The 13,000-nt window shown below is 38.6% G+C and overlaps 1 protein-coding gene across 2 annotated transcripts in view; it reads right to left on the bottom strand.

Annotated features, from left to right (window-relative positions):
- The window catches only part of PCOLCE (procollagen C-endopeptidase enhancer), a 62,532-nt gene extending 50,722 nt beyond the window's left edge, over positions 1-11,810 (bottom strand). The window contains exon 1 of one of the 2 annotated variants that reach the window (XM_063449767.1): positions 11,612-11,810. In XM_063449767.1, coding sequence (XP_063305837.1) covers positions 11,612-11,697 — 86 coding nt within the window. In that variant the 5' untranslated portion in view covers positions 11,698-11,810. The remainder of the gene's footprint in view (positions 1-11,611) is intronic. The other variant, XM_063449768.1, reaches the window with a different exon arrangement.
- Positions 11,811-13,000: the final 1,190 nt, after the last annotated feature.

Raw genomic sequence — 13,000 nt, forward strand, 5'->3', positions numbered from 1 at the left:
TTACAGCTCTGACATATTGTATATAGGGTAGGTATAGACTGTCACAGCTCTGACATATTGTATATAGGGCAGGTATAGACTGTCACAGCTCTGACATATTGTATATAGGGCAGGTATAGACTGTTACAGCTCTGACATATTGTATATAGAGCAGGTATAGACTGTTACAGCTCTGACATATTGTATATAGGGCAGGTATAGACTGTTACAGCTCTGACATATTGTATATAGGGCAGGTATAGACTGTTACAGCTCTGACATATTGTATATAGGGCAGGTATAGACTGTCAGACCTATGACATATTGTATATAGGGCAGGTATAGACTGTTACAGCTCTGACATATAGGGAAGGTATAGACTGTTACAGCTCTGACATATTGTATATAGGGCAGGTATAGACTGTTACAGCTCTGACATATTGTATATAGGGAAGGTATAGACTTACAGCTCTGACATATTGTATATAGGGCAGGAATAGACTGTTACAGCTCTGACATATTGTATATAGGGAAGGTATAGACTGTTACAGCTCTGACATATTGTATATAGAGTAGGTATAGACTGTTACAGCTCTGACATATTGTATATAGGGAAGGTATAGACTGTTACAGCTCTGACATATTGTATATAGAGTAGGTATAGACTGTTACAGCTCTGACATATTGTATATAGGGAAGGTATAGACTTACAGCTCTGACATATTGTATATAGAGCAGTCATAGACTGTTACAGCTCTGACATATTGTATATAGGGAGGTATAGACTGTTACAGCTCTGACATATTGTATATAGGGCAGGTATAGACTGTCAGACCTATGACATATTGTATATAGGGAAGGTATAGACTGTTACAGCTCTGACATATTGTATATAGAGCAGGTATAGACTGTTACAGCTCTGACATATTGTATATAGGGCAGGTATAGACTGTTACAGCTCTGACATATTGTATATAGGGCAGGTATAGACTGTCAGAGCTCTGACATATTGTATATAGGGCAGGTATAGACTGTTACAGCTCTGACATATTGTATATAGGGCAGGTATAGACTGTTACAGCTCTGACATATTGTATATAGGGCATGTATAGACTGTTACAGCCCTGACATATTGTATATAGGGCAGGTATAGACTGTTACAGCTCTGACATATTGTATATAGGGCAGGTATAGACAGTTACAGCCCTGACATATTGTATATAGGGCAGGTATAGACTGTCACAGCTCTGACATATTGTATATAGGGAAGGTATAGACTGTTACAGCGCTGACATATTGTATATAGGGCAGGTATAGACTGTCACAGCTCTGACATATTGTATATAGGGCAGGTATAGACTGTTACAGCCCTGACATATTGTATATAGGGCAGGTATAGACTGTTACAGCCCTGACATATTGTATATAGGGAAGGTATATACTGTTACAGCTCTGACATATTGTATATAGGGGAGGTATAGACTGTCACAGCTCTGACATATTGTATATAGGGCAGGTATAGACTGTTACAGCCCTGACATATTGTATATAGGGAAGGTATATACTGTTACAGCTCTGACATATTGTATATAGGGTAGGTATAGACTGTCACAGCTCTGACATATTGTATATAGGGCAGGTATAGACTGTTACAGCCCTGACATATTGTATATAGGGAAGGTATAGACTGTTACAGCTCTGACATATTGTATATAGGGCAGGTATAGACTGTCAGAGCTCTGACATATTGTATATAGAGCAGGTATAGACTGTTACAGCTCTGACATATTGTATATAGGGCAGGTATAGACTGTTACAGCCCTGACATATTGTATATAGGGAAGGTATAGACTGTTACAGCTCTGACATATTGTATATAGGAAGGTAGAGACTGTTACAGCTCTGACATATTGTATATAGGGCAGGTATAGACTGTTACAGCTCTGACATATTGTATATAGGGAGGTATAGACAGTTACAGCTCTGACATATTGTATATAGGGCAGGTATAGACTGTTACAGCTCTGACATATTGTATATAGGGCAGGTATAGACTGTCACAGCTCTGACATATTGTATATAGGGAAGGTATAGACTGTTACAGCTCTGACATATTGTATATAGGGAAGGTATGGACTGTTACAGCTCTGACATATTGTATATAGGGAAGGTATAGACGGTCAGAGCTCTGACATATTGTATATAGGGCAGGAATAGACTGTCACAGCTCTGACATATTGTATATAGGGAAGGTATAGACTGTTACAGCTCTGACATATTGTATATAGGGCAGGTATAGACTGTTACAGCTCTGACATATTGTATATAGGGCAGGAATAGACTGTCACAGCTCTGACATATTGTATATAGGGAAGGTATAGACTGTTACAGCTCTGACATATTGTATATAGGGCAGGTATAGACTGTTACAGCCCTGACATATTGTATATAGGGCAGGAATAGACTGTCACAGCTCTGACATATTGTATATAGGGAAGGTATAGACTGTTACAGCTCTGACATATTGTATATAGGGAAGGTATAGACTGTTACAGCTCTGACATATTGTATATAGGGAAGGTATAGACTGTTACAGCTCTGACATATTGTATATAGGGAAGGTATAGACTGTTACAGCTCTGACATATTGTATATAGGGCAGGTATAGACTGTTACAGCTCTGACATATTGTATATAGGGCAGGAATAGACTGTCACAGCTCTGACATATTGTATATAGGGAAGGTATAGACTGTTACAGCTCTGACATATTGTATATAGGGCAGGTATAGACTGTTACAGCCCTGACATATTGTATATAGGGCAGGAATAGACTGTCACAGCTCTGACATATTGTATATAGGGAAGGTATAGACTGTTACAGCTCTGACATATTGTATATAGGGCAGGTATAGACTGTTACAGCCCTGACATATTGTATATAGGGCAGGTATAGACTGTTACAGCTCTGACATATTGTATATAGGGCAGGTATAGACTGTTACAGCTCTGACATATTGTATATAGGGCAGGTATAGACTGTTACAGCTCTGACATATTGTATATAGGGCAGGTATAGACTGTTACAGCTCAGACATATTGTATATAGGGCAGGTATAGACTGTCAGACCTATGACATATTGTATATAGGGCAGGTATAGACTGTTACAGCTCTGACATATTGTATATAGGGCAGGTATAGACTGTTACAGCTCTGACATATTGTATATAGGGCAGGTATAGACTGTCAGACCTATGACATATTGTATATAGGGCAGGTATAGACTGTCAGACCTATGACATATTGTATATAGGGCAGGTATAGACTGTTACAGCTCTGACATATTGTATATAGGGAAGGTATAGACTGTTACAGCTCTGACATATTGTATATAGGGCAGGTATAGACTGTTACAGCTCTGACATATTGTATATAGGGCAGGTATAGACTGTTACAGCCCTGACATATTGTATATAGGGCAGGTATAGACTGTTACAGCTCTGACATATTGTATATAGGGCAGGTATAGACTGTCAGACCTATGACATATTGTATATAGGGCAGGTATAGACTGTTACAGCTCTGACATATTGTATATAGGGCAGGTATAGACTGTCACAGCTCTGACATATTGTATATAGAGCAGGTATAGACTGTTACAGCTCTGACATATTGTATATAGGGCAGGTATAGACTGTTACAGCCCTGACATATTGTATATAGGGAAGGTATAGACTGTTACAGCTCTGACATATTGTATATAGGGCAGGTATAGACTGTTACAGCTCTGACATATTGTATATAGGGCAGGTATAGACTGTCAGACCTATGACATATTGTATATAGGGCAGGTATAGACTGTTACAGCTCTGACATATTGTATATAGGGCAGGTATAGACTGTCACAGCTCTGACATATTGTATATAGAGCAGGTATAGACTGTTACAGCTCTGACATATTGTATATAGGGAAGGTATAGACTGTTACAGCTCTGACATATTGTATATAGGGCAGGTATAGACTGTTACAGCTCTGACATATTGTATATAGGGCAGGTATAGACTGTCAGACCTATGACATATTGTATATAGGGAAGGTATAGACTGTTACAGCTCTGACATATTGTATATAGGGCAGGTATAGACTGTCACAGCTCTGACATATTGTATATAGAGCAGGTATAGACTGTTACAGCCCTGACATATTGTATATAGGGCAGGTATAGACTGTCACAGCTCTGACATATTGTATATAGGGAAGGTATAGACTGTTACAGCTCTGACATATTGTATATAGGGCAGGTATAGACTGTCACAGCTCTGACATATTGTATATAGAGCAGGTATAGACTGTTACAGCCCTGACATATTGTATATAGGGCAGGTATAGACTGTCACAGCTCTGACATATTGTATATAGGGAAGGTATAGACTGTCACAGCTCTGACATATTGTATATAGAGCAGGTATAGACTGTTACAGCCCTGACATATTGTATATAGGGAGGTATAGACTGTTACAGCTCTGACATATTGTATATAGGGCAGGTATAGACTGTCAGACCTATGACATATTGTATATAGGGCAGGTATAGACTGTTACAGCTCTGACATATTGTATATAGGGCAGGTATAGACTGTTACAGCCCTGACATATTGTATATAGAGCAGGTATAGACTGTTACAGCTCTGACATATTGTATATAGGGCAGGTATAGACTGTTACAGCTCTGACATATTGTATATAGGGCAGGTATAGACTGTTACAGCCCTGACATATTGTATATAGGGAAGGTATAGACTTACAGCTCTGACATATTGTATATAGTGCAGGTATAGACTGTTACAGCCCTGACATATTGTATATAGAGCAGGTATAGACTGTTACAGCTCTGACATATTGTATATAGGGCAGGTATAGACTGTTACAGCTCTGACATATTGTATATAGTGCAGGTATAGACTGTTACAGCTCTGACATATTGTATATAGGGCAGGTATAGACTGTTACAGCTCTGACATATTGTATATAGGGCAGGTATAGACTGTCAGACCTATGACATATTGTATATAGGGCAGGTATAGACTGTTACAGCTCTGACATATTGTATATAGTGCAGGTATAGACTGTTACAGCTCTGACATATTGTATATAGGGCAGGTATAGACTGTTACAGCTCTGACATATTGTATATAGGGCAGGTATAGACTGTTACAGCTCTGACATATTGTATATAGGGCAGGTATAGACTGTTACAGCTCTGACATATTGTATATAGGGCAGGTATAGACTGTCAGACCTATGACATATTGTATATAGGGCAGGTATAGACTGTCAGACCTATGACATATTGTATATAGGGCAGGTATAGACTATTACAGCCCTGACATATTGTATATAGGGCAGGTATAGACTGTTACAGCTCTGACATATTGTATATAGGGCAGGTATAGACTGTTACAGCCCTGACATATTGTATATAGGGCAGGAATAGACTGTCACAGCTCTGACATATTGTATATAGGGAAGGTATAGACTGTTACAGCTCTGACATATTGTATATAGGGCAGGTATAGACTGTTACAGCTCTGACATATTGTATATAGGGCAGGTATAGACTGTTACAGCTCTGACATATTGTATATAGGGCAGGTATAGACTGTTACAGCTCTGACATATTGTATATAGGGCAGGTATAGACTGTTACAGCTCTGACATATTGTATATAGGGAAGGTATAGACTGTTACAGCTCTGACATATTGTATATAGGGCAGGAATAGACTGTCACAGCTCTGACATATTGTATATAGGGCAGGTATAGACTGTCACAGCTCTGACATATTGTATATAGGGCAGGTATAGACTGTTACAGCTCTGACATATTGTATATAGGGCAGGTATAGACTGTTACAGCCCTGACATATTGTATATAGGGCAGGTATAGACTGTTACAGCCCTGACATATTGTATATAGGGCAGGTATAGACTGTTACAGCTCTGACATATTGTATATAGGGCAGGTATAGACTGTTACAGCTCTGACATATTGTATATAGGGAAGGTATAGACTGTTACAGCTCTGACATATTGTATATAGGGCAGGTATAGACTGTTACAGCTCTGACATATTGTATATAGGGCAGGTATAGACTGTTACAGCTCTGACATATTGTATATAGGGAGGTATAGACTGTTACAGCCCTGACATATTGTATATAGGGCAGGTATAGACTGTTACAGCTCTGACATATTGTATATAGGGCAGGTATAGACTGTTACAGCCCTGACATATTGTATATAGGGCAGGTATAGACTGTTACAGCTATGACATATTGTATATAGGGCAGGTATAGACTGTTACAGCTCTGAAATATTGTATATAGGGCAGGTATAGACTGTCACAGCTCTGACATATTGTATATAGGGCAGGTATAGACTGTCACAGCTCTGACATATTGTATATAGGGCAGGTATAGACTGTTACAGCTCTGACATATTGTATATAGGGCAGGTATAGACTGTTACAGCCCTGACATATTGTATATAGGGCAGGAATAGACTGTTACAGCTCTGACATATTGTATATAGGGAAGGTATAGACTGTTACAGCTCTGACATATTGTATATAGGGAAGGTATAGACTGTTACAGCTCTGACATATTGTATATAGGGCAGGTATAGACTGTTACAGCTCTGACATATTGTATATAGGGCAGGAATAGACTGTCACAGCTCTGACATATTGTATATAGGGAAGATATAGACTGTTACAGCTCTGACATATTGTATATAGAGCAGGTATAGACTGTTACAGCTCTGACATATTGTATATAGGGCAGGTATAGACTGTTACAGCCCTGACATATTGTATATAGGGCAGGTATAGACTGTTACAGCTCTGACATATTGTATATAGGGCAGGTATAGACTGTTACAGCTCTGACATATTGTATATAGGGCAGGAATAGACTGTCACAGCTCTGACATATTGTATATAGAGCAGGTATAGACTGTTACAGCTCTGACATATTGTATATAGGGCAGGAATAGACTGTCACAGCTCTGACATATTGTATATAGGGCAGGTATAGACTGTTACAGCCCTGACATACTGTATTTAGGGCAGGTATAGACTGTTACAGCTCTGACATATTGTATATAGGGCAGGTATAGACTGTTACAGCTCTGACATATTGTATATAGGGAAGGTATAGACTGTTACAGCTCTGACATATTGTATATAGGGCAGGTATATACTGTTACAGCTCTGACATATTGTATATAGGGAAGGTATAGACTGTTACAGCTATGACATATTGTATATAGGGAAGGTATAGACTGTCAGAGCTCTGACATATTGTATATAGGGCAGGTATATACTGTTCCAGCTCTGACATATTGTATATAGGGAAGGTATAGACTGTTACAGCTCTGACATATTGTATATAGGGAAGGTATATACTGTTCCAGCTCTGACATATTGTATATAGGGAAGGTATAGACTGTTACAGCTCTGTCATATTGTATATAGGGAAGGTATAGACTGTTACAGCTCTGTCATATTGTATATAGGGCAGGTATAGACTGTTACAGCTCTGTCATATTGTATATAGGGAAGGTATAGACTGTTACAGCTCTGACATATTGTATATAGGGCAGGTGTAGACTGTTACAGCCCTGACATATTGTATATAGGGAAGGTATAGACTGTTACAGCTCTGACATATTGTATATAGGGCAGGTATATACTGTTACAGCTCTGACATATTGTATATAGGGAAGGTATAGACTGTTACAGCTATCACATATTGTATATAGGGAAGGTATAGACTGTCAGAGCTCTGACATATTGTATATAGGGCAGGTATATACTGTTCCAGCTCTGACATATTGTATATAGGGAAGGTATAGACTGTTACAGCTCTGACATATTGTATATAGGGAAGGTATATACTGTTCCAGCTCTGACATATTGTATATAGGGAAGGTATAGACTGTTACAGCTCTGACATATTGTATATAGGGAAGGTATAGACTGTTACAGCCCTGACATATTGTATATAGGGAAGGTATAGACTGTTACAGCCCTGACATATTGTATATAGGGCAGGTATAGACTGTTACAGCTCTGACATATTGTATATAGGGCAGGTATAGACTGTTACAGCCCTGACATATTGTATATAGGGCAGGAATAGACTGTCACAGCTCTGACATATTGTATATAGGGAAGGTATAGACTGTTACAGCTCTGACATATTGTATATAGGGCAGGTATAGACTGTTACAGCCCTGACATATTGTATATAGGGCAGGTATAGACTGTTACAGCTCTGACATATTGTATATAGGGCAGGTATAGACTGTTACAGCTCTGACATATTGTATATAGGGAAGGTATAGACTGTTACAGCTCTGACATATTGTATATAGGGCAGGTATAAACTGTTACAGCTCTGACATATTGTATATAGGGCAGGTATAGACTGTTACAGCTCTGACATATTGTATATAGGGAGGTATAGACTGTTACAGCCCTGACATATTGTATATAGGGCAGGTATAGACTGTTACAGCTCTGACATATTGTATATAGGGCAGGTATAGACTGTTACAGCCCTGACATATTGTATATAGGGCAGGTATAGACTGTTACAGCTATGACATATTGTATATAGGGCAGGTATAGACTGTTACAGCTCTGAAATATTGTATATAGGGCAGGTATAGACTGTTACAGTCCTGACATACTGTATATAGGGCAGGTATAGACTGTTACAGCTCTGACATATTGTATATAGGGCAGGTATAGACTGTTACAGCCCTGACATATTGTATATAGGGCAGGAATAGACTGTTACAGCTCTGACATATTGTATATAGGGAAGGTATAGACTGTTACAGCTCTGACATATTGTATATAGGGAAGGTATAGACTGTTACAGCTCTGACATATTGTATATAGGGCAGGTATAGACTGTTACAGCTCTGACATATTGTATATAGGGCAGGAATAGACTGTCACAGCTCTGACATATTGTATATAGGGAAGGTATAGACTGTTACAGCTCTGACATATTGTATATAGAGCAGGTATAGACTGTTACAGCTCTGACATATTGTATATAGGGCAGGTATAGACTGTTACAGCCCTGACATATTGTATATAGGGCAGGTATAGACTGTTACAGCTCTGACATATTGTATATAGGGCAGGTATAGACTGTTACAGCTCTGACATATTGTATATAGGGCAGGAATAGACTGTCACAGCTCTGACATATTGTATATAGAGCAGGTATAGACTGTTACAGCTCTGACATATTGTATATAGGGCAGGAATAGACTGTCACAGCTCTGACATATTGTATATAGGGCAGGTATAGACTGTTACAGCCCTGACATACTGTATATAGGGCAGGTATAGACTGTTACAGCTCTGACATATTGTATATAGGGCAGGTATAGACTGTTACAGCTCTGACATATTGTATATAGGGAAGGTATAGACTGTTACAGCTCTGACATATTGTATATAGGGCAGGTATAGACTGTTACAGCCCTGACATATTGTATATAGGGAAGGTATAGACTGTTACAGCTCTGACATATTGTATATAGGGCAGGTATATACTGTTACAGCTCTGACATATTGTATATAGGGAAGGTATAGACTGTTACAGCTATGACATATTGTATATAGGGAAGGTATAGACTGTCAGAGCTCTGACATATTGTATATAGGGCAGGTATATACTGTTCCAGCTCTGACATATTGTATATAGGGAAGGTATAGACTGTTACAGCTCTGACATATTGTATATAGGGAAGGTATATACTGTTCCAGCTCTGACATATTGTATATAGGGAAGGTATAGACTGTTACAGCTCTGTCATATTGTATATAGGGAAGGTATAGACTGTTACAGCTCTGTCATATTGTATATAGGGCAGGTATAGACTGTTACAGCTCTGTCATATTGTATATAGGGAAGGTATAGACTGTTACAGCTCGGACATATTGTATATAGGGCAGGTATAGACTGTTACAGCCCTGACATATTGTATATAGGGAAGGTATAGACTGTTACAGCTCTGACATATTGTATATAGGGCAGGTATATACTGTTACAGCTCTGACATATTGTATATAGGGAAGGTATAGACTGTTACAGCTATGACATATTGTATATAGGGAAGGTATAGACTGTCAGAGCTCTGACATATTGTATATAGGGCAGGTATATACTGTTCCAGCTCTGACATATTGTATATAGGGAAGGTATAGACTGTTACAGCTCTGACATATTGTATATAGGGAAGGTATATACTGTTCCAGCTCTGACATATTGTATATAGGGAAGGTATAGACTGTTACAGCTCTGACATATTGTATATAGGGAAGGTATAGACTGTTACAGCCCTGACATATTGTATATAGGGAAGGTATAGACTGTTACAGCTCTGACATATTGTATATAGGGAGGTATAGACTGTTACAGCCCTGACATATTGTATATAGGGCAGGTATAGACTGTTACAGCTCTGACATATTGTATATAGGAAGGTATAGACTGTCACAGCTCTGACATATTGTATATAGGGCAGGTATAGACTGTTACAGCTCTGACATATTGTATATAGGGAAGGTATAGACTGTTACAGCTCTGACATATTGTATATAGGGAAGGTATAGACTGTTTCAGCTCTGACATATTGTATATAGGGAAGGTATAGACTGTTACAGCTCTGACATATTGTATATAGGAAAGGTATAGACTGTTACAGCTCTGACATATTGTATATAGGGTAGGTATAGACTGTTACAGCTCTGACATATTGTATATAGGGCAGGTATAGACTGTTACAGCTCTGACATATTGTATATAGGGAAGGTATAGACTGTTACAGCTCTGACATATTGTATATAGGGCAGGTATAGACTGTTACAGCTATGACATATTGTATATAGGGAAGGTATAGACTTTTACAGCTCTGACATATTGTATATAGGGAAGGTATAGACTGTTACAGCTCTGACATATTGTATATAGAGCAGGTATAGACTGTTACAGCTCTGACATATTTTATTTAGGGCAGGTATAGACTGTTACAGCTATGACATATTGTATATAGGGAAGGTATAGACTGTTACAGCTCTGACATATTGTATATAGAGCAGGTATAGACTGTTACAGCTCTGACATATTGTATATAGGGCAGGTATAGACTGTCCTGACATATATACATTATATATAGGGGTGGTACAGACTTTCTAGTCCTGACATATATACACTCTATATAGGGGAGGTATAGACTTTCTTAGTCCTGACATATATACATTAGATATAGGGGAGGTATAGACTTTCTTAGTCCTGACATTATACAGTATATATAGGGGAGGTATAAACTTTCTCAGTCCTGACATATATAGATTATATATAGAGGAGGTATAGAGTTTCTCAGTCCTGACATTATATCCTGTATATAATATTGAAGATATAGATTGGAACAGTCCTGACACACACACATATATATAGATATTCTGTATAGGGGAGGTATAGAATTTCCTAGTCCTGAAATGTATACTTCTTTATATGTAAGGGAGTTACAGACAGTCATAGTCCTTACCTTGTGTAGTTAGTCTGTGTATCGGGGTTCTGGCCCCAGCAGAGCCCACAGAATAGCGAAAGGCAGAGAAGCACAGTACGGGTCATGTTTGGGAAGGTTGCTAACTTGCTGCTGCTGCTGACTGACTCAATCTGTGCAGACTGCTGGTAGAGTCAGTGGAAGTGTGTGTGTGTGTGTGTGTGTGTGGTTGCATGTGTGTGTGTGTGTGTATGTGTGTGCTAAGGGGGGATTGCAGATTGACTGTCTAAGAGTGTGTGTTTGAAACCGAGATGTATCATCCATTTAACTAAATGTATTTCATGTAATTATGTTTTATATATATATATATATATATATATATATATATATATATATATATGTATATAAAACATAATTACATATATATATACAGAGGGAGAGAGGGGTGGGGGTTTAATTTGGGTTAACAAATGAGAGCTAGTATCCACTAAGTGTCAGGAGAACAGAGAGAGGGGGGAGGAAGTTATAGCAAACAGATGTGCTGTTGAATTCGACAGTTCAGGCAGCGCCAGCAGCACAGTCTGTCTGCAGATATACATACAATAAACACATACACATGCACAAACAACTCTGTGTATATTGCTTTATATGTCTCTATATGAACCTCTCTGTACAGCTTTAATGATGCGAAAATCTGCAATGATCAATTCACTAAACTCATAGACCTCAGCAGTAGCTGTCCTAAACTCAGCAGGTAAACCGGGCAGCCAGACTGGATCACTGTTATTATTCTGGAGAAATGCGGGTTAATCTGTTATCAGTAGGGAGGCATCACAGATGAGTACCCATAACACCGAGCATTGATTTGTATTGGTCTTTATTCAACTGATATCCGCAATCTTCTTTGATAATTCTTCAAACTTGCCGTCAAATCTTAAATTGTTTTAGATAGTTACCTAACTAGCTAAAACCGGTGACTGAGTGAGGAAAATCTACTCGTGGACTCATCTCCTTCCACAATTAGTGGAAAATTATGGTTAGGCCAGGCAGTCTGTTGCTACATGTCTACACCTCTCAGGCCCTTGTATGTACGTAGTGGGGAATCGCGATGCAGCCTAGAACAAAATCTAACTCCATTCAACCCCCCAGTAATGACAGACCACTTAGTATGGATGAACAGGCCACAGCATTTATTATCACAAACTAAATTACTGCATAACACATCCATAACTTTATTTATTAAATCTCTTCTTTCTGTAATCAAAATGTTAGACATAAATAAGCATAAATGAACATATATACATATATAACTCCACACATAGTGTTATACAGTGACCCAACCGTCCTTGCCAATAAACATACAGTGGTTCCTAATCACCACTCCCTCTCACCTCCCCCCTCGTCATAAAAATCATATATTTCCAATGCCTG

Source organism: Pelobates fuscus, chromosome 3 (assembly GCF_036172605.1).
Source record: "Pelobates fuscus isolate aPelFus1 chromosome 3, aPelFus1.pri, whole genome shotgun sequence".
Lineage (NCBI taxonomy): Eukaryota > Metazoa > Chordata > Amphibia > Anura > Pelobatidae > Pelobates > Pelobates fuscus.